Here is a 23274-nt window from a genome sequence, read left to right as displayed (position 1 = left end):
GAGGCCTCCTTCAATGATGGACAGCACGGTGAAGGGGCATTGTTCTGATCTGCCCCAAGGCGTGGTCTCTTCTTCTGCGAGCTCAAGGTGGACGTCGGCCGGGATGCCGTACTCCTCCCTGAACGTAGCTAGCGCAGTCAGAGTATCCACCAGGAAGCGAAATTTCCCCATGTGGCCGACTAATCTAGCTCGGCCGAGGTGGTTTGGCACAGACTAGGAATGAGTGGCAGTTTGGTCCTTTTGAGCCTCATAATTGGTCTTTGGTCTCCTTGGACTCTGCAGGAAAAAGGATGGCAAGCATAAGAGGAAGCGCGGTCGCGCAAAACGAGCTTGACTTTAGCTCGGTCATGGATTGTGCCAAACCACCACAGTCGTAAAGTCTAACCAGGAGCTCGGTCACCCAAGCGGACCAGTTGTTAGCCTGGTCGAGCGGCCAAGTCCCATGGCCATTCCAGTTTTTGCTAAGATTACAGCAAACAGTTTATTTGCTCGGTTAAACTGATTTCTTGGATCAAATGAAGATCTGGAGCCCGGTCAGCCCCAAATCCTCAGTGTTATTCAGGAAAAATGAAGAACAGTTTGAAGAAAAACGAAGAAACTAAGGGGCATTGAAGGTTGTGGGTGGGAAAGGCCCTAAAACCTACGGATTTGGTACTAGAGAGAAAGAAATATCAAATGAAAATGACATGGGTTGAAGGACTTACCAATTGAAGGCCTGTTTCTTCGAGCACAAACGCAAAGAATGGCAGACGAGGTTTGAAGGAAGATGCTTGAGCTCTGAAGCATCGGATTGCAAAGAGGCAGTAGGAGCGAAATGAAGGAGAAGGGGCTTGTATGTATAGATGGAGAAACCGCCAAGAATTCAAATTCTGGCAGACGGCTGGGTTGGCTGCTCGAGGTCTAATGGAAGCCTGCCACGTGTCCCCATTTATGACAACGTCAGAACTAAAGGGACAGGTTGAAGAGTTGAGGAGACAACCGGGCAATTTTTGAAGAAGAGAACGTCAACCGAGGAGTTGAACCGGACAAATTACGCAGACAGGTCAACTAGCTCGGTCGCCGATTCGCATTCTGAGGACCGAGGAAGTGTTATCCCGGTCGAAATATGTAATCCCAGTCACGCTTTTGCGGACGGAATTAAGGGGCAATTGAGAGGGAGATTTATGATCTGAAATTGGGCCGTGGTAATGGCCGGACAGATTTGGGCTGAACACATTGGGCCGTGGAAGTTTTGGGCCTGTCTAGAGAGTGTTGCTTGGTCAAGGCTAGGCACTGACAAGGCGGTGCTTCAAGGCACAAGGACCGGTCAAGTGAGGGCTAAGCCGAGTTGTTCGCTGCCTCACTGGGCTTCACGGTTCGAGAGTTAGCTTCGTGGGAGCGCCGACGTCCAACCAGCATGAGCTGAGCCGAGCTCGGCTTTGCCGGAATGTAGCCGAGCACGATCGATATTGAACATGGCCTGGAGTAGCTCGGTTATGGAGCGCTTGGGCTCAAGTGTGGAATGGCCGTTGGTAGTCGAGATAATGTTGACCGGCTGCCGAGCTCCCAGCAGAGTAGGCTGGCAGTTGGGATTAGGTGATGCTCAGCAAGATTTGTGCTGACAGATGGGATAGCAGAGCCACGTGTCGAGAGATCACTCGAAGTAGATTTGGGGCGCAGAAGGTATATAAGCATGTCTGCGCCCCCCATACGCGGACGGACGAACATTTTGTAAGAAACTCTTACGCTCAAACTCTCTCATCTCTCTCCCTCTATCCCAAGGTGTGTGCTAACTTGGTCGTCGGAGGGGTTTTCCGGCCACATACCGCTGGGTAGCTCACCGCCGTTGTGCTTTCAAGCGATCGGACAGAAACGAAGCTTGGAAGAAAGGAGTACGGGCTTGCCGAAATATTTGCTCCTCGTACAGTATAAGAGAGTAATTATGAATTTCAATTTTTTAGTTAATTCTGTTAAATAAAAAATTATAATGAAGAGGTATTTGTAATTTTTCAAATTACATGGAGCAATTTATATTTTAAACAAACTGCAAAGCCTCTGTTTGGCAAGATGGTTTTCAGGCTTTTTTGGCTATTTTAGCCACAAAAAATAAAATAGGCTATTTTAGCCATAACAAACAAAACATCACATCCAACCTATAATCATTACATTCTTCTCTCACAAAAAAAGTCAAAAAAGCCAAAAAGCCAAAAAGTCCTTCCCAAACCAAGCTTTTTAGCCCAGGCTAAAATAGCTAAAAAAGCCAAAAAGCCAAAAAGCCAACCTACTTCCCAAACCAAGCCAAAGAGTGTATTTATAATTTACCCTTATTATTATTATTATTATTATTATTATTATTATTATTATTATTATTAACATCGAAATTATACCAAATAATGTGATATAATGTATCAAAATAAATAAAATAATTATAATCAAGTTTAAGAAATTACTCCCCTTTAACTATGAACTTCGAGCAACAAAAATGTCGCCAACTAGCCAGGCTGCAACAGGATTCAAATGATTTAGATAAATATATTTTTTAATTATTTATGAAAAAAATATATAAAAAAATAAAAAAGAACATTTTTTAAAAAGATTAAAAAAATAAAAAAATGTATTAAAATAGAGAATACCAATCAGTACCTAAGTCCGTATCTGAAAACACCTGATCCGAATGACGTTTGGACTAGGTGTGTGCCTAGGTTTTGAAGACCGACTCGCCTATCAACCCAACCCCGTTAGCCAGCAAAGGATGACTTGGCTAGCGAGCCTGGTAGAAATTATGAAAAAAATAACAAAAAAACAAAAAAAACATATGCTTGAATTTTGAGAAATTTTATTTACACCTAAAAAATTATTAAATACTCTCAATTTCTAAGTACACATTATTTAATTATTTAAAATTTTATTTTACTCTCATTACACATTATTTTTCTGAAATTATCCTCAAGGTAAATCCAAATAATAAATAATAAACAAACTAAAAAAATTAAATTATTTCAAAAACCTTTCAATACATAAAATAATTCTCAAACACAAAAAATAAATTAAAAAAAAAACCAAACTTATAAGCACATAAACATTATAAATACGGATAAAACCAAACTTTTACATAAGCATTATAAAACTTTTCAATACAAGAAAAAAAAATTTATATTATAAATTATTAACAAGAATGTTCGTAGAAAAGTAAAAACCAAACTTATAAGCACATAAGTATCATGCATTAACAAGAAAGAGTACTTCTCAAATAATGTACTATTTAAATGATAAAATAAAAATAACTCCAATAATATGTTATTGTTAATCTAACTACTGGGCTCTTTAATTTTTGTAAAAAAATTGATATAGAGAATAATTGACGGTGCTCTACAAAAATTGTGAAATCCTTTTATATAAATACTTACCTCCTTTTTGATGAGTTGCTTAAAAAAATTGTTTTGATTATTATTCGCATCCATTATTTGATTTTGTCCAAACTTTCTTATAGGGTTTAGGGTTTCAAAAAAAAAAATGATGTTAATAATAATGATGAGTTTTGGTAGGGTGGATTGGAGTTTTAGAGGGAGGAGGAAGAAGAAGAAGAAGAAATAATTTTGATCTCTTGAGAAAGAAGATACAGAGATCTGAATAGGAATAACTGATTAAGGTGTATCACGAAAGAGGAAAAAAATTATTTAAGGGTTTAATATGTGTTGTTCTTATTAGTAAATTTATATTAAAATATAATATGAATTAAAATTTATGAATTTAAATCGGGTATACCGGGATATATTTTGGGTGTGAATAAAATCGCACTTGAATTTCAATCCATTGGGCAGAACTGGACCTAAGGTTTCGCCCAAAGATCGACCCAACAAACAGGCCGTTAACAGACTTGGACACTAATCTGTTTGGCTAGAGGAAATAGTTAATTCCTAATTATTTTATCCTATATATATTTTTTACAATTTGATGGGTTCCCCTCTTACACATTTTTTTTTTTGTCTGCATCATGTGTTTCGAGGATATTATCAATCGGAATTGAAGAATTAATTGTAAATTATTTAGTGCAAGTAAAACGTGGAACCTGGTGTCAATGAGAACTGTGCCTGGGGCACAATTCTCACTTAAAACTCCACTAAAATGTAACCGATGTCCTAATTTTGATTTATATGATTTACGATATTTCTCCAAAAAAAAAAAAAAAAAAAAACTTCAGTAACTGCGTCCCATAAGACCAAGTTAAAGTTATAGCCCAATCTTGAAAATGCTAGCCCAAGAAAAAAATAGCCAAAAACAAAATGAGAATCAAAGGAAAAAGTCTGCTCAATCCAGCATTGAACCAAAGTAAAATTTAGAGCATGTACAATAACAAAGAGTACTTAACTTACATCTCTCCCTTTGTATGGTAATGAATTTCATCCCCCCCCCCCCCCCCCCCTCTCCCCAATATGAAACCACAGCAATTGAAACTCCTACACTACACCGAAAACCACTTCTTCAATAACCATGGTCGTTCGGTACTATACATTTCAAAAAAACACTCTCAAAACGAAGCCTCAAATCCGGTACCATCATTCCAAGCACGTTTCCCAAGAAGTCCACCATGTTCACTCACACTCCCCTTCAACCTGTAAAATGCTGGCTTGCTCCGAACAGTCCTCAAAGGACCCGATCTATTTCCATGCCTGATGGGTAAAAAGACCCTTCCGCCAATCAAGCTTGAACCTGAAAACGGTCTGTTTTCTGTGTCTTCAAGTGGGCCCGAGCTATAGTCCATGGTTATGTAAGAAGAGGCGTGCCCATAAGTCAAGCGCGGTGTAGCCCCGCCAGCATTCCACCAACTGCTATCTGAAGGGCCAATATCGGCTTTGAAATCGGAGTCCCAAGCTGCTGAAGACTCTCTCTGACTATAGCAATCAGCACAAGTCTCGTCTGCATCGTTGTATATGAGTTTCAGTGCCTGCACAACTTCACCCATGAATGGCCTGTGAGTCACCTCGGGGTGAACACACATGGAAGCAATGGCTGCCACTTTTGCCATGTCATCGAAGTTGTAGTTTCTGCACAAGGAGGGGTCCACCAACTGCTCCAATCCTTCCCTGCTGGTAAGCAGGGGGCGGGCCCAAGTCACAAGGTTCTCTTGTCCGGGAGGTTGAGACATATCCACAGGTTTCCTCCCGGAGAGAAGCTCCAAAAGCACAACCCCGTAACTATAAACATCGCTTTTGACAAGTAGATGTCCTGTCATTGCATATTCAGGAGCAACATACCTGCAAATCCAAGTTATAAATCCATCAAAAGATGTACACAAAGTCGGCTCACAACAAATGAAAACAACGTAGATAATAATACAAGCTGTCGTATTAGTTAAAAAAATAAGATTCAGGAATTTATTTAACAAAAGATATAGCTTGAAATTCAAGCAAATTTAGGCAGCCAAAACGTCAGATTTTCTTTTTTTAAAAAAAGGGGCCAGAATTTCAGAAATTTAAACAATATAAACCTTTAGTTTTGTTTTCGAAAATATTTAATTTAATTGTTTGTTTGTTTATTTATTATCTGCTAAGCTTGAAGGGAAAACATATTATGGGTAGTTGTGATGAGACAAGGGTATAAATGGTGACTTCCAGAAGATTTGGGAATCGCACCAATGTTCAGGAAGTCAGAACACTCAGCAGTAGATGTCCTATCAAAATATTGTTTATTATGGTTCATATGGTAAAGAAAATATCAGTACAGCTCAGGAATACTAAGGAATTTTGTACGATTTTCGGACATAATGATAGGTTATGCAAGAATAGCACATACCCAAAAGTTCCCATGACCCGAGTTGAAATGTGATGACTTCCTTCTGTTGCTTCCCTTGCCAACCCAAAATCTGAAACCTTGGGGGTGAAATCATCTTCTAACAAAACATTACTAGCCTTAAAATCTCGGTGAATTACACGAGGGTTAGAATCTTCGTGAAGATAAGCCAGTCCTCTAGCTGCACCAAGTGCAATCTTCAATCGCACATCCCAGTCAAGATGCCCATTTCTCCCATCGGCACCTGAAACACCAACAAGAATGATGATGAATTTTGTATTCTTAAGTCTGTTTCTTTCGACGGAATACAGGATCAAAGGACTGCAACATTGCCATCCCATGAGGTACTACCAGATATGGTGGTAGGAATGATTTTATGTACTATACACATAAAGATAAAGAAGATGTGCTTAACCCACCAATATTACACAAAATGGAATAAAAAAAGAGGGAAAATTTCAAAGGTTGCAAAATATTATACCATGCAAATGAGACTCAACACTGCCATTGCGAACAAGCTCATAAACCAAGCAGCGTGTATGATCTTCAACGCATATGCCAATCAGTTTCACAAGGTTACGGTGATGCAATCGGCTTAACATCTCAACTTCTGCAATAAATTCACGATCCCCATTCTGAATATCCCTTGTGAGCAATTTAACAGCAACTTCAGTTCTATCTTCCAGGATCCCATGATAAACACGACCAAATCCTCCTTCACCCAAAACCCTTTTTGAACTAAACTTTTCTGTGGCTTTCTCAAGCTCCGCAAGGGAAAATGTTTTAACAGAAAGAATGGAAGTAGGCATGGCAGAAATGAGGGATACTGAAGTTGAGCTTGCATTGCTACATGATAAAATAGAACCAGTTCCTGCATCATACAACAAAAATTCATTTCTGTTTTGCAAGATCTCCATAACTTTAGATAGATGAATTGAAAAACACAGACAAAAGTATCTATCAACCATCATATTCCACGTCCCTCCAGCTAGTTCCCGCAATTAATACAGTGAACAAAGAGAACACATATCATGTGACATACAAAGCAAGAAGAAAAAGTTTAAGCAGAACCAAAATTGAAAAGTCATTATGCTTTACAAAATAGAAAACTAAATGTAATGCATGAATTTTAATCTATGTATAAAATAGAAAAGATAAAATATGGTAAGGCCAATATTATAAAGACAAAAAACTCATTGTAATGTTTCTACATCAGCTCCAATTCAAGCATGCCAAAGGTAGTTGATTACTTCTAGTTAAACAGGTTGATGACAGTCATGAGACTTTGGGCTCTAAGGATATTTGAGGTACAAGTGTAGCTCTGAACTAATTTTATACACAAGTTAATTTGTCATCAACAAGAACAAATAGCTAACCCTACAAATGAAATAGAAATAGAGTAAATATTCGCCAGTTGGATTGCTAAATTTGGGGCAATCCAATACGACAAAAGGAAAATAAATAACTAAATAAAGGACTCATTACACTATTACTTATGATGGGACTTAAGGCTTGGTTTGGTTTGGTATTACACTATTACTTATATAACATAATGTCATAGCAATGATTATCGCTGAGTAAAAATACATATATATATACATTTTATTTGACTTGATAATCCATCTCATCGAACAGAATGGTTATCCAACACAACTTGCTTTCCCAACTCAGCAATTTACAAGATGCAATTGAGCCAATTACAAGAGTAACATGAAGTCACAAAATGATTTTTATGTGTGCACACAGCATACAGGTATAGGAATAATTCACTCAATTTCAATGATGTACAACTCCTTTTTCTCAGAAGGAATTAGACTCCCACATTTTCAAAAACTATGAAAATATAAGATTGTCTTTGTGAGCAAGACTGAAAAATGGTTCACTAAGATTTGTAATTCATTAAAACTAGTAACTATCAGAATCTAGTGAAGAAAAGTTCGCAGAACATATGAGGTAGAAAAATAGAAACTTTTATGAATGAAATCAGCTCTGGTGGCACACCACAACCATCAAACCTTGTCGCTATTCATGTTAAGCAATAAACAAGCCAGAGTAGAATCTTTCTAACAAGAGGGAACAAGTATTTCAGCAAAAAACGAAAATCCACTGAATTTTTTCATGGAAACTACTTTGGGATGATTCTTGGATATGTGTCCTCATTATAAAGAAAATAAGGAAAAAAGCATTATTGAAGTAAAAATGAGGAAGATAGACATGTGCTCCTAAAGAGCTAAGCAGGAAAACATACAAGCATCGAGCCAATGACTTGATGTGCATTACTAGCCTACGTTCCAAACCATTTTATGAACATGGATGCAATTATATCCAATTCTGTGTATCATTTCTAACAAGTAAGAACAAACACACAAACTTACCAGGTCTCTTATTAGCAGCTGGTGTAAAGACAGGCCCAACAGCATTTGATGGTCTACCAACCTTCCTACATTTTAAGATGATAGAAATTGCTCCACAGCAAACCACCAAGATTACCAATGCAGATAAAGCAATGGTGAAAATAGTTTTAGAGTTCATCTTCGGGTCCTTGTCAACAAAATCTGCAGTAATAGGGAATTGCTGACTTCCAGCACTTCCACTTGGACCATTACCCATGGAACCCTCAAATGGCGGCGAAGAAGGAAGCCCTGTTAATTAACTTTTTCAGACTCCCAACAGCATTATCATATAACATATAACATAGACAAAAACTCAAAGATCTGAGATTGCTACCTGGATAATTAATGTACATCACTTCATAATTGCCAAAAAGAGTCTTATTTAGAGGCACCTTCTTCTGCCAAAATCTCTCATAAGTCAACATAGCAGAAGTATTATCAAACTTCTCTCCCAAAGGAACCAAATTAACATCCACCACTGTTCTTCCCTGATTTTCACTATCAGCACTGGCACCAATAATAATCACTTGGCTTTGTTTTAAATATGTGCCCTCTGCAATTTCAATCTCAAGTTCTCTAACCACAGGGAAGATAGCATAGAGAGATACATCTAAAAGAAGTCTGACTTTCATTGGAAACACACAACCACATGGGGAATCCAAGGGATTTGAAGTAAATGGCTCCGCACATATTTGACCACAACCTGGAAAAAAAAAAGAAGGAAAAGAAAGAAAAGATTTGACTATCAAAGCTATTAAATAAAGCATCTCATAAAAACATAAAAAATAAAATAATAAAAAAGGGGGGAAGGAGAGAGAGGGAGATCGGGACATTGAAATAATATGCACAATGTTAAAATAGGCAAACAATATCATAGAATAGCATAAATCTATTCTAACAGGCAAGAAAAAGAACAAACTACCAAGATAACCCAAATTTACCACAGATCTAAAAGTAAACAAGAAACGGTAATGAGAGTTATTTAAGAATACATCTAATAACTAACATAAAAAATAATAATAATTTTAAAGCGTCATCTCCTTTTTTTTTTCTCCAATTTTGCACCTTTGTGTTTCAACTTTGGTCCTGTTCCAACATTCTGCATTTCTTGTACACTAGAAATACGAATACCGATTGTTATTTGAATGTGTTGAAAGTCTAGAGACTAGAATACTATAATGGGTCATTCAAAACCATCACATCCTTGACATACCAAATCCACCTCTTAGCGCACATTGTCCCACTCAAGTTTACTTAATACACACTTTAAAAAAAGTATATTAAGGCCTCGTTTGGAAACAGGCTAATTTAGTAACTTTTTGGCTATTTGGCTAAAAAGGTAGGTAAAAAAAACTTGTATGTTTGGGATGACTTTTTGGCTAATTACGAAAAGATGTGCAAAAAGTAGAGAGAAAAGAGAATTTTTGACTTTTTGGTATGGGTTGTTGGCTTTTTGGCTAATTTAGTAACTTTTTGGCTAATTGGCTAAAATAGCCTCTTGCCAAACGAGGCCTAAGCAATTTTTAGTAAATACAGACATGCTTTCTCTTTTTCTATAGTTTGATAGAACACTTGCTTAGATGGACATTTAAGTCCTCTTTATTCTTTCCTTTTTTATTTCAATCAATTGGGGTGTGTTTGGTTTGGTTTGGTTTTGGGAGATAAATTTTCAAAAAAAAATCTTGGAGAAAGAGTTTAGAATTTTTTTGATTTGTTTGGTTGTATATTGTGGAAATAGTTTTGGAGTATGAGAGTTTGAGATGATTTAATATTTTGTTGTACATGTGTGTGAGAGAAAAAGTGATTGAGAAGGAGAGAGGAGAGAGAAAAAATGATTGATTGATGTATAGGAGAGAAAAAGTGATTTTGGAAAAAAATTTCAAAAAATTTTCAACCAAACAAAATTTTACAAATTTTTTTCAAAAATTATGTTTTGAGAGTTAAACCAAACAAGGCCTTGGTTTCTTATCACAAGACAAGCAACAGATGTGAAACCACGAAAGTAAATTAAATACATAAATATATCTAATATGGCCAGCACTAACAAGGATAAAGGACCTCACTGAACGTCCTAGATAGAGCTTTTTCTCACAAAACATGGAAACCTTACAGAAAGTTAGACCATCACACTGCTGTACTTTGGAACAAGGAATTCTTTACGAGAATTAAGAAGTGTAGTGTTTGCTCTGTCCACTGCTAAATAGAGCTCATATCTAGATCTAAGTGACCAGTTCATGAGTGGAGCGAGAGTGGGAGAGTGTCCTTGATGAAAATATCTTGGGAGTGAGAGCATCTACAGAGCACTGAAATCAGTTTTATGCATTAACTATTACATAGAGCCATATTTAGAGCAAAATCAAGCTTCCATGATTCATATTTACTTAATGCATATTTTGCATATACTTATAATAATAGAAAGAAAATTTTAAACAATACAAGAGGTAGCGCAATGGTAAGTGCCTTACGTTTTGAACAAGTTAAAGGGGTTGCTAGTTCAATTCTCAATCCGTTCACTGCACAGATAATGTTTTAATTCTTATGTGTGTTTAACTCTCCTCAAGCCACCAAATAATAGGATGCTTGCAAGTCTACAATAAGCCTGATCAAAATCCATAAAATATTCAACTAAAGAGCGGCCTGATATTGGATCGGCACTCTTACTCATCAATTTGTGCTCTGAAATTTTGGAATTGCTGAATTCAGGCCAAGTTTGTGAAAGCGCTATTGAGAGTGCATAGTGCCATGGTCTTATTTGGACAAAATAGAGAACTTGGATCCACAATGCAAAGTTTGAAACAAATCCGCTTATATTAAAACAGAAAGACAACAAACAAATTGTCTACAATTTGATCTCTAAAAATAAATAGACAAGGTGGTACCAAAGAAGGCCAATGGTTGAAAGTACACAGAGCCCAATTCTCAAGAGTTTTTTGCTCCTTTACTTGTGTTTTTAGTAAAGGGTGTGCTTATAAGTGAGAGTTGAAGCTCAAGAAACCAGAAATGATTAAAACTCAAGACTCGTTCCATATAATTAAGAAGCCTAACACCTTCTCAATAGGGTCAAATACTTGCACAGTTCTACTTATTTTCCAGCAAGAAAACTGCATAGAAATTTTGAAACTTGTGAAGTTGAATTTTCTTTTGGCAAAACAACAGTAAGAATCTGGTATACTATTGGATTGCTCATACCATTATGGTTTTGCACTATTGGATTGGAGAGGTTATTTGGTGGTCTTGAAGCAATGCATCACATAACACTCGTCAGGTTGTCTCTCCAAAACCAACACAAAAGTACTGGGCTCTTCTGTTGTAACCAATAAAAATCAGATTGGGACATCACATGGACTTGCCCAAGACCACCAAATAATTTCCATTGGATTGTAGTCAAATTATCATAACTTGACTAGCAATCCAATACTGTAATCATGATGGCTTGACTTTTAGTTTAAACATTTGATATGGTATGAGCAAAAATAGGTCTTTCATTTTTATTTTTTTGATGTCTTAAGCTACTCTTGGTATATGACTTTCAAATTAGCATGGATGAAAAGAAACTAAATGACAGGGATTTCTGTTATAAATATACCAATTTTTTTAAGACATTTCAATTGTCTTTATACTTGTGTTTTTTGGCACCGCAACTCTACATTCTTAGTATATGGAGATTATCAATAGGAGGGGGAGATGGACCTGACTAAATAGTTCAGTAACTAGCACTCAAATATACCTGGTTTAGAAGGGGCTGGGGAGATTGAAATAGGTTTCATATGATGGTGATGACGATGATGTCTTGGCAAGTTACTAGTGGTAGGACCAGCAACAGGACCTAAAAGAGGAGTTTCAACATCAGGGAGAAGTCCTAAGAAGAGAGAACCACAGACACACACATGCCCACATATACACACAGTGCAAAGCCATAAATTGGAAAGTGCAAAGGGTTCACACTATGATACACTAGGTACCTTGATACAACGGAGAAGGAGCAGGTACAACCGATGGCTCCAAAATAGGGTTGAGCCTTGGCACACGGGGAGACACTGATGGAGCAAATGATGGACTCATTGGCATAGGCCTCCCTGCAAACAACAATGCAACACCTCCATGTGATCTACTGGAACATGCATAAATATCGAAAGAAAAGAAGAATGAGACCTTGATAAGCTGGGATTACCACCAAGATGCAAGGGAGAGAGAAACAAAAGCTATCAAGCAGCAAAATATTGACTCCCATTATAAGTTTAGGAAGAACATATACCAAGCATATATATAAATATAATTTAATCTAAATATCTAATAAATGAATTGGAAAAGCTAATAACGCATTTCCTGCTGAAGTACCCAAGTGGGGCCCTCTTGGCCATCCACACCCCTGGCAGTTTAGAGAGTCCCATGCTCGTATCATAGGACTTGTAGCTTGGCAGTCCACTGGTTGGTTTGTTTATCCTTCCAATTTCAAGTGTCACAGTAGCCCATACGCGCAAGATGAACCTTATTGGGTGTGGCAGCCCCCTGCACATATTGTCATTTCAGGTAATGGCCGTCCAATCCATGGTTCATTGGATTCAAAGGCCAGAAATTGAAACTGATTTATTAAAGGAATCAGACATGCTCTCTATCATTTGATCATGTTTTCATTCTCAAGCAACTGCAGGCATTGACAACCTTTCTTCCTGAAATAAATTAACATTACCAGTAGTGATAGCATACAGTAAGTTTTTTGAGGCATTTCTTCCATGTAGACACATTAATAATCACTAGTTAGATGCATATTGGCACGGTCAGTATGACAATCGTTAGTGGTGCAATCGGGAAGCAATGCCAAGCACCTCATGACATATAAAAACATCATAATTTTATCTAATATTAGTTTTTGATTGGTTAACGTTTACCTCCTGCGACTCACCCAAAAAAACGTTTACCTCCTGTGCATCAAATAATCATACACATGCACAAATATAAGTGCATCTCTGCACAGGTGCACATACACAAGTAATTGTCATTGGTTAATCTTATTTCCTGTATGTCCAAGTCAGATTTTAATTCCAAATGAGGGAAACAAAAAAAATGACAAATGCAACAAAAAACACACACGCGCGCGCGCGCGGGGAAAACCAAAACCAAAAAACAAAATGGCAGAAGAAAGCAAGAATAAGAAAAGTAAACTCCCATTCTTTGGAAAGAATAATTTCCACCTTTACCATGCTCCGGTGAGATTTCCCTCAGAAATAATGACTGGCTTGGCAGTAGAGTAGGAGACAAGTATGTATGCAGCAACGGGAGCCCTGAAGCATTCAAAAAATTTCATCAGAATAATTTAATGAACAAAGACAGAGGATGCTCGGATTTTCATCAGAATACGTGACTGAATGTTTCTTTATTTGTAAGACAGTCTCTGAGTGTAATTAGTTCAAGTGACTGACATATAAACAGTTGATAAAGGCTAGGTACCCCTAGAGAAGTTCATATCATCCTTGGATCTATTGGTTCTTTCCAGAATGTTGCAATTTGACCAAGGTATCTCCTATTGTAGACCAAAGCATAATAGATCCACAAATGCTGTAAGTTTGACTTTGTTACTCAATTACTCGGAGTCAGTGATAAAAAAAAACCTAAAAATAGGTAAGTCATCATCATTTAAGGTAAGCAGGTTTGGTGCTTAATTTTACGAGTGTGCTATAGGTTTAGCTTAGCTAAATGGACAACATAAATTTACTTGAATTTCCATATTCTTCATTAGATATGAACAACAGCTTACAATGAGTATTTTCATAAGTTTGATGTATATATTCCATTATATATTTGTCTCATATGAGTGGGGTCAGACTTTAAACAAAACTTTGATAAATACCAACAATATTTGTATTTGCTATCCCGTTGTGAATAGTTTTTATGAGTTGGGGAGGTGAGAGAGGAAAGTTAAATTCACCCCATCACAATATCTTTCTCACACATGGAAATAAATGTGCTGGTTACAAAGGAAACCATTGATAATCTGTGCAATACATAGACAAGCAAGCCTCCATCATTTACTGCATATTAATGACAAATTAACTGCACGTGTGCAATTAAGATTCACAAACAATAGCGTTAACAATCATGCATTGGGATTAACAAAAAAGCATAATTTTTTTAAAAAGTAAACCAAAAAATAGTACTGTAAAATCACAAAACACAAAGAGAATACATTTTATACAGTTTCCCCATGAACCAACGGATTTATGGACCGCCAATTACGTACTGCCACTTCAATAAAATTGTGAAGCCCGTAAATTTTTAAGTTACACCTAGCTACACCCTCTCACAACTAATAACCTCCCTCCCCTTCCTTTTTGCCTCTTCTACGTCGTCGACACTACCAGCCATCAACCACCAACCATTGCTCCTCCCAGCCCTTCCCTCCCTTCCCCATCCCCTACTCATTCCACTACTCTCTCTATTTACATATGTATATATGTATATATGTACCCATGTCACTGCAATCGCACATACATAAAGCACGATGAGCATCCTTGATCGATGACAACAAAACTCCGTCAACAAATCGACGACGGCGAACGACTGGTTGTTTGTCACTCAACCAATATTCATCAATCAATTGCGTGCGCGAGTTTTCAGCCATGGATGATTAGATCTGCTTGGCCCTATTCAGTGGTGGGGTGAGGAGTGGAGAAGTGGTGGTGATTAATGGCGAGGGAAGGGCAGTCATTGACAGTGGCAGTGGTCAGTGGTTGCTGACGAAAAGGGTAAAAGACGCAGACATGGAAGGGGGAGGGCATTAATCACGTACTGGAAGGTGTAAGTAGGTGATAAAATTTTGGTGAAAATCATTTTTTTGTGAGGTGGCAGAATGTGACTGGTTGTCCGTAAACTCTGGCTTTACAGTAGAGCCAAGTAGACTTTAATCTCCAAGTGAAAGTGTGACCTAGTTATCAGATACCAAAACCACAAATTGCATGGCTATGAGTTCTACTAACTGGGTATACATCCATAAGAAGAAGAATTGAGACCCCTATAAGGCCTCCCCTAATTTACCCGGAAATTGACACGGACTATGTAACACAACTCCCTTGCCACGCCAATGTTGGTGAATTGTGGGTTCTAAATTGTGGGTCTCTACCATTCCTGATATATTCCTTTCTGGGTACAAAACAATGAGAATTCCAAATGGGAACCTTCCAACCCTAATTACACTATTTACAGGTTCAAATCAACCAAAAACACTCTTTAACATTCCAAAATCGGTCCATGATTTTCATAATAGCTACACAAAATTACTTCTTTTTCTTTATCGGGAAAAGTTTCACATTGACACCCCAATAAATCAGCCTAATGACTGCAACAAAGGATTGTCCTAAATTAAATTTGAACCAACATTTAGTTGCCAAGAAACTGTATCCAAATAAAACACAAATAATATATACCTTTGAGTCTAACAACCAAACAACGCATAAAGCTGAGAATTTAATTACCAGAGCTAGAGCTAGATGAAACGAGAGTGAGCAAAGCAAGAAGAAAACGAAGGAGCATTAGAGTTCGCATCTTCTCTCTTCTTCACAACAAAATTCAAACACACCATCATCAGAAACAAAGACCGCCAAGCTCGAATGCCTCGCTGGAGTCTCAGCGAGTGTTTCTAGGGTTCCGGTGTAGCTCCGGTTGGCAACAGCGGCGGAGTTGATAATCAGCTCCTTTGCTCGAAGCAAGCGATTGCATGGCTTCGAAAGAGCAAGAATGGCGAACGAAGCATGTGGCTCGTAAACCCTAGACGAAAGACAACAATGCAGGTGGGTGGGTTTATAGATCCATGAAATCAGGTTGAGAGATCTAGAAAGTACAGAAAAAAAAAAACAAAAAAAAAGGAAGAGAAAGAGATTGGGAGGTTCTGCTAGAGAGACAGGAATGAGAGTGATATGCAGATAGATCTTGATAGGTGGTATGGAGATGGAGAGAGAGAGAGAGAGAGAGAGAGAGAGAGGTGAGACCTCAGCAAATTGAGATGAGAGAGAGAGAGGGGGTGGAGAGGAGTGAGGTGGGTCACTTTATTGCCGGAATTGCTCCAGCGGGACACTCGTATTTCGGCACTTGATGCTGTCTGTCCACGCTCTTATTTTGCGCGTGACAAACTCAGTTCTTTGGAAATTTGTTACACAAAATGACAACGAGGACATGCAATAAATTTTTAGGGAAAATTACCTTTTGGAGTAAAGCAATATTTGACGTAAATTAAGGCATTGTTTGGGGATAAATTATTTTAATAATTTTTTTTATAAATAATATGTAAAAAATAAAGAAAGTGATATGATAATTTATAATTATTTTTAATTAAAATATATAATTGGCAAACGAGATTTACATAAATCAGCAATGGTTGAGGGCCACAATTTTTTTGGCTCAAATGGCTCGAAATTGTCAAAACAATATCGTTTTGAATACAAAACAACTTCAAAATTGTTAAAACGACGTCGTTTTGACAATTTTGAGTCATTTGAGCCACAAAAACTGTGGCCATCAAACATTTTTCTACATAAATATATAAGTCACATAATTTCTCTATTTTTTAACATATTTTTTAATAAAATGTTAAGCGGATATCATCTCAAACAACCTCTACGTTTATATGCGTAGAAATCAAACACAGAATAGAATACAGTCCTCTTATAATAAATGACACTTACATGTGTGGGACTCACATATGGGACCTATCTCGTTTGGGATACACGTGTTTTAGTTTAAAAGTCAAAAAGTTATTAAAAAATTCAAAAAACTTATAACTTATACTAAAAAGTTAAAAATTCTCTTTTTTCTCTACTTTTTACACATTTTTTTGTAAAATACTAAAAAATCATTCCAAGCATACTCAACTCTGTTTGGTAGAGTTTTGGAACGTTAGTTTCAGAGCTTGATTTGAAATGGCTTTTGTTTACGATTTTTAAAAATTAATTCTATACTCACTTTTGAAAACGCGGTGGAAGGCGAAAAAATTTATGCTAACCGATCGTTCCACCGAACATTCCACCGATCGTCCGGCCAGTTGACCGGAACAGTGCAATTTTTTTTTTTTTTTGTTGCAATTGACACGTATTAATTTTTATATATTCATTAAAAAATATTTTCTGAATTTTTTAAAATTTTCTATGAGCTTTAATAGAATATTGAGTTGTGTGTTTAGTTATGAGTTGTAAGTTTTTGTATCAAATATCATATGTCATATCAAAAATTCTCCACTCAATTCAAAACTCTTTTCATAACTCATTCACCAAACAAATTTTTCACACTCAAATTATAATTCCAAAACTCACAAACTCGAAATATAACTCTATTCTCAAATCATATTTAAAAAACTTTACCAGGCGCAACCCTAATTTTTTTTACCTCATATTTTAGTCAAAAAATTATTAAAATAGCATGTTTCCAAACAAGACCTTAACTTTACTATTATCGTTTATAATATTTTAAAAAATATTACACATTAATAAAAAAAATTATGATTTTAATAATTAATTTATATAATATTTATTATTTTTTGTGAAAAAAAAAATCCTGACATTTATTGTGGTGTGATTCTTTTTTGCTACATCGGAAATAAAATTGTGGTGTGAATCTTTCAAATTTTTACCAAATACACACATCAAATGTTTATTGTTTTTTAATGACACTCATTAAAAAAATATCGTTAAAACTTTTTTTATTTTTTTGTGCCTCTAGTAAAAAAATTTAAAAATTCAGTTTGGACTAATTTAGGATAGTCTACAAAATAAAAATATATTTATTTAAAAAATAATATATATGCACAAAACAAATAATAGTAATTTTTCCCCCTATTTAAGTTAGTTTAAACAACTCCTTTTTTAAAATAAATAAATAAAAATACTAAAAAAATCAATTGTTGAATCGACTTTAAACTCATGAAATCCTGTTTCCAAAATATTTTATCTTTTTAATTTATTTTGCATACGAATTTAAAACACTTTAATTGCAAGTATACTTTTAAAATTTATAAAAACAACATAGATGTGACAAATAAATTTGTTTATAATTAAAAAAATAAATGTTTTAAAGCATATTGTTTGATTTAAGAAAAATTTGTTTAAGCAAATGTTTTAACATTTATTTTTATAAAGGATGACATTACATTATAAATTTTTCACTAGTAATTGTCTTTCTTCTTTGGTTGTGTTTTTTTTTTTTTTTTTTTTTGTGGCATTCAATTAGTTTTTTCTCATTATCTTCCTTGAATTGAACAATTAAATATTTCAATATATTTCAAATTATTATCTATAGTTTCCAAAATTATGCATGTGTCATATTGCCGCATTAAACGTGTATGTAAAATAATCAATAAATACTTTGTTCCACATTTTAACTATTAAAATGGGTTTTTTTTTTTTTTTAGTTTATTAATGAACCTCTAAGACCGATCTAAAGATAATGAAAGCAAAATAAAATGTTAAAACAACTTTAAAACACACAAATTATGCAATCATGTGGTATAATTATATTACATTATGCCTTTCGCATGCCGACATGGCATGGATAATAGCCAACAAATTATGATGGAGTGGAAAATTAGAACAATAATGTACATTGCCTTTTACCATCTCACGCTCATGTGAATAGTATATAGAGGAGTGATGGAGACCCTCTCCAATCACCACCCTCATCACCCCCACATACATGTGGCAGGTGGTGATTGAAGGACAAGGGAATCAAAAAAAAGAAAAAAAAATCAAACCAATGAGAGAGAGGGGGGTCAAAGGAGTGGAAAAAAAATAGGATCTTATACATTTTTGTAGTATATATAAGAGACAAAATAAAGATTTTATAAATTAAAAAAAAAAAATGTTCACAAATCAAATGCATGTATGTGCACTATATATCATTGCGCTTTTACTTTTACTTTCACTTAATGTTTAAGTTTGTATTGTTCTTGTAGCTTTGTTTTATAATTTTTAAGAAAATTTAAACTATGTTGCCTCAATAATTATTGAGATTAAATTAATAATTATTGAGATTAAATTATTTATGGTACATATGTGAAATATGGGATTTATGGCACTCACTAAAAGGTTGCTCCCTCAACAACTTTCTTGAAGTAAATGAACAACATATTGTATATGCATATCAGATAACTAAATCTCTTCAAGACCTTTCTGTTTTCTTCCTCATTCTAGTTTTTCATGGTTTATCTATATTTATTAATTTATTTTATTATGACATTCAAATCCTTTATGAAAGGGCTCATTCATTTTTGATTCCTACAACTACAAAAGCATTCCTTTTATAAATTATTAAAATAACAAGGAATTAACTAATTAAGTCGCAATGACAGATATATTGAATAAATCCATATAACATTAGGGAAATTATTCAATACTCCCGGAGTACCATGTGACTATATTCTAAACCAATCACTAATTACTTAGCCCCATGTTGTTCCCCCATCTTCAACATGAATTGTGGGCCCTTACGTCTCTCCATCAATCAAAACCTTATAGAGTATCACGTGTCTATACTCCGAGAGTAGTGAATAATTAATCATAACGTTATGACAAATTTTCCATTCTTGAGTAATGCTTTCTAATAACATAATGTTGTTTATAAACATGGATTTCAATTGGTTAGAAGGAAGTTTTTATGTTGCATATGCAAAAGTACGGTTATATTAATTGAGGAGAGATATGATTCAAATGCTAACAACGGATTTAATAATAGAACATAACAATTGTCATAAAATAAAACAAAAACATAACAATTGTTAGGAGATAAAAGATGAGAGACTATAGAAAATATGATGCGTCGCTATGGACAAGCCTTTACTTCTCCATTTCCCGTTTGTTTGACTGACGTGTCAATCCTCATGTGGATACCCACAAATTGTTGATTTACAAGTAAATCGTCTGCAATTTAATCTTATAACTACTTTTACACATACATCAATAATTTAACAAACTAGTTGACTTGCTATCAATTTATTCGACCATCTTAACTATCTTACTATGTGAGTCATGACTCCACGTTATTTATTTATTTATTTTTTTGTCTTCTAGTTATTAATAGTTGTTATTGGGAAAATTTAGCATTCGATAAAACCTTATCATAAAGACTCTGAATACATAATAATGTACCAAAAATGTATCGAAAAAATTGAGGATGCATGGATTATATTTAATTATTATAAAATAGGACCGGCACTTTTAAATAAATTTTAATTTTTTTGTACTGATTTTTGTGTGTGCAAATTTCACAGGTCTATATCACTACTAAAGCTTTATAGTTTTTAAACTTGTTCCAGCACAAACTCATAATTAGTTGTTTTTCATTTATAAGCTGGTTTATATATTTTTAATATGTTATTTTAAAGTTAACTTTCAATGTTATGAAAGGAGTTGAGAGATGATTACTTCCCATTATGTAAGCCATCGTCATTTGAAGGAAAAGTAAAGCATAAATTATTGATTTGCTCACTTTTTTGCGTTTTGTCACCTTTTAATGTTTTAAAATATATGACAAAACATGATGAGGTGGTCAGTGAGTGGGGGAAATTATACTATACACTAGGGGTGTATTATATATATTTTTAATTATGTTATTTTTTTAAGAAAAATATTTATAAATCCTATATGGATTAAAGTTAAACCATTTGATCCTGAAGTTTTTTTGTACACTAATTAGTCTCTTTTTTTTTGTAAGGTTTATTTAGATGGGTTGGATGCTATTCGATTTTACATGTATATCCTTTGTGTGATTGTTATTTCCTAATTGACTGTTTTTGTTTTTGTGGGGATAAGGAAATGTTATCGTGGGGGAGTCTGGGTTAATTGGTTAACATTGATCTCATTGGTTTGTGGAGAGAGAGTGTGGAGATATTGTCTGAGATTTTGGCCATATTTTCCTTCGCCGGCTGTAATCCGTGGATGTGTTCATTTCCGGCGGTGTTTGTTGTTGTTAATCAAGTGGGGTTGACGCCAATCGTATTGTGGCAGGTTAGTACTTTTATTGTGTTGGTATGTTATGTTGATTTTTTTGTGGGATGGTGTTGGCTCTGTGCCGCTGTTAGGTTGGTGTGTGGTGTTGTTTTTGTTGGGGTTTTATGCCGGTATGTTTTGTGTGTGTGGATGTATTCGGCGGCACTAACATCACATATGTGCTGCTGGTTTTACGTGTATGCACCTGAAATGTGTTTTGTTGTGTTGTATTTTACGTAACCGGATCGAGAATGTTGGTGTTGCAAATATGAAGGATGGTATATTGTTGGTGTGCATGTACGGACAGACCAATGTTATTGTTCGGTTGCAATACGAGTTGACATTTGCACAGTTGATTAATCGTATATGCGAGAAATTTGATGGTTTGGTGCCGGGGGCAGTGTGTATGTTGTTTGACGTTCCCAGGTATAAGAAGTTTAAGGTGGATAGCGATGACGATATTAAAAATATATTGTCTTGGTAAGTTGTTTGGGCTAAATCACATTGATGTCCTAATTTAGACACAGAGTATTGAGGCGGGGGACAATGTTGGGGTGGTGCATTACGCGGAGGATGGTGTGAGTTCCCATGGTAATCCGAATTTCGATGTGGAAGACGAAACGGATTTGTTACCAGCATATTGCCCTAACAGGTCGAAGATATTTTGTTCGCTCAATGGGCGTATGGGATTACCCATGTGGGTTAATGTTTCGACGGGGGTGCCAATTGTCACGACCCAAACCCGGCCCTATGGGTTTAGCACCGTAACCGGCCAGTAATCCGAGATTACCGAAGGCCTGCTGAACAGTAATACAGTGAAACAGAGTACAGGGCCTGGCGGAAGCCAATACAGTAAATAAATAGTGTCCATTGAGCTGTGACAGTCTGTATGCAAAAAGGCTTTTCATACATTCACACATAAACAGTACAGAACAGTATGTACAATATTCACATCCATTCAACTAGGGACTCAACCCTACAGAACAGTACAGAAAACATTCCGTCTGTACAAACAGTACGGTCTATACAAAACAGTAAAACGGTACAGAAGGGGGAAAAACAGACAAAACACCCCCAAGCCATAGCATGGCAACTCGGAACCTCGCAGTGAGGCACAAAGGCTGGCTTGACAAAACTGGAGTAACCCTGACGCCTCTAGCTGCGGTCTGGTGCCTGTACACCTACATATATATATGAGCAGTGAGCTAAAGCCCAGTGAATAACACAATATGTAAAGAGGTTAAGAATGAATGTCCTTACAGTATGAAAACAGTTCATTTCAATCAGTCATTCAGTTGTTCAGTACAGTAAACAGTCATATGTGGTACATCCATTAGCATAACAGTAACAGTAGGTCTTAAAAGACCGAACAGTAATGATGGCCATCAGTCAGTAAACAGTAGTGGTTCCACGAGGGAACCGACAGAGATCTCTGTAACAGTAACAGTAACAGTAAACCGTAGGTACTAAGGATGCCACAATACAGTTCAGAAATAAAGGACATACATTCATTCAGTAAATAATACCAGTTCAGTAAACAGTTCAGTTCAGTATTCAAAAGATAATCAGTTGAACATATCTTTACACAATTGTTACTCACAGAGTTCTGGGCTACGGTATGCTAGAGCGTGTCCCCCCAGTCGCCAACCCTACACAGTTCACAGGTTGAACACACACTAAGCTACACAGTTGGGAAATAGCATAACTTAATCCCTAATTTGCCTTGGTGTGTTCTACAACGATATCCTCATCAAGATGTCTTAAACTAGGCCTAAAAATGCCTAGGATGGGATGAGGATGCAAAAATGCGATCAGAAAACAGTTACAGAATTTTCAGTAAAACAGAGTCCCGCTCGAGCTCAGGTTTCCCCGCTCGAGCGGTCATGCAACAAAGGTACACGCTCGAGCGTATATTTTCCCGCTCGAGCATACCGTAAAGTACTGGATGGGTGAAATCCCCGCTCGACGCCCGCTCGAGCTTGAGACATGACTCCGCTCGAGCGCCCAATCTTCCGCTCGAGCGGACTGTAAAACAGTGCAAGATGCTGGAAGCTCGATTTTCCCGCTCGAGCGGCACTTCCCCCGCTCGAGCGGACGACGGAAATCTGGAAATCCCAGATTCGAGCTCCAGGTCTAAAACCAAGCTC

General features: G+C 36.1%; 1 protein-coding gene across 4 annotated transcripts; it reads right to left on the bottom strand.

Annotated features, from left to right (window-relative positions):
* Positions 1–4263: 4263 nt before the first annotated feature.
* ALE2 (Protein kinase superfamily protein) lies at positions 4264–16304 on the bottom strand. 4 transcript variants are annotated; one of them, XM_028264382.2, is made up of 9 exons: positions 15632–16304; positions 13355–13444; positions 12125–12238; positions 11890–11988; positions 8497–8865; positions 8145–8411; positions 6251–6640; positions 5773–6013; positions 4264–5234 (listed from the first exon to the last, which is right to left on the bottom strand). In XM_028264382.2, exons 1-9 carry the CDS (start codon positions 15699–15701, stop codon positions 4508–4510), a joined length of 2367 nt encoding a protein of 788 aa, XP_028120183.2. In that variant the 5' UTR covers positions 15702–16304; the 3' UTR covers positions 4264–4507. The 4 variants fall into 4 exon arrangements, with proteins under 4 accessions (XP_028120183.2, XP_028120184.2, XP_028120185.2 ...); XM_028264383.2 differs by having other exon boundaries at positions 13361–13444; XM_028264384.2 differs by lacking the exon at positions 11890–11988.
* Between the last annotated feature and the right edge of the window lie 6970 nt (positions 16305–23274).

This window comes from Camellia sinensis, chromosome 14, assembly GCF_055761805.1.
Source record: "Camellia sinensis isolate YWXY chromosome 14, ASM5576180v1, whole genome shotgun sequence".
NCBI lineage: Eukaryota > Viridiplantae > Streptophyta > Magnoliopsida > Ericales > Theaceae > Camellia > Camellia sinensis.
This window is presented reverse-complemented; position numbering and strand designations above follow the sequence as displayed.

What these genes read in the sequence shown, in the direction of transcription:
- ALE2 (XM_028264382.2), bottom strand. Translation starts at nt 15,701, where the DNA reads ATGCGAACTCTAATGCTCCTTCGTTTTCTTCTTGCTTTGCTCACTCTC. An exon ending in CTCACCGGAGCATGGTAAAG is followed by an intron (nt 12,239 to 13,354) that starts GTGGAAATTATT and finishes TGTTGTTTGCAG; the next exon opens with GGAGGCCTATGCCAATGAGT. An exon ending in CGGGTCATGGGAACTTTTGG is followed by an intron (nt 5,235 to 5,772) that starts GTATGTGCTATT and finishes TTGGATTTGCAG; the next exon opens with GTATGTTGCTCCTGAATATG.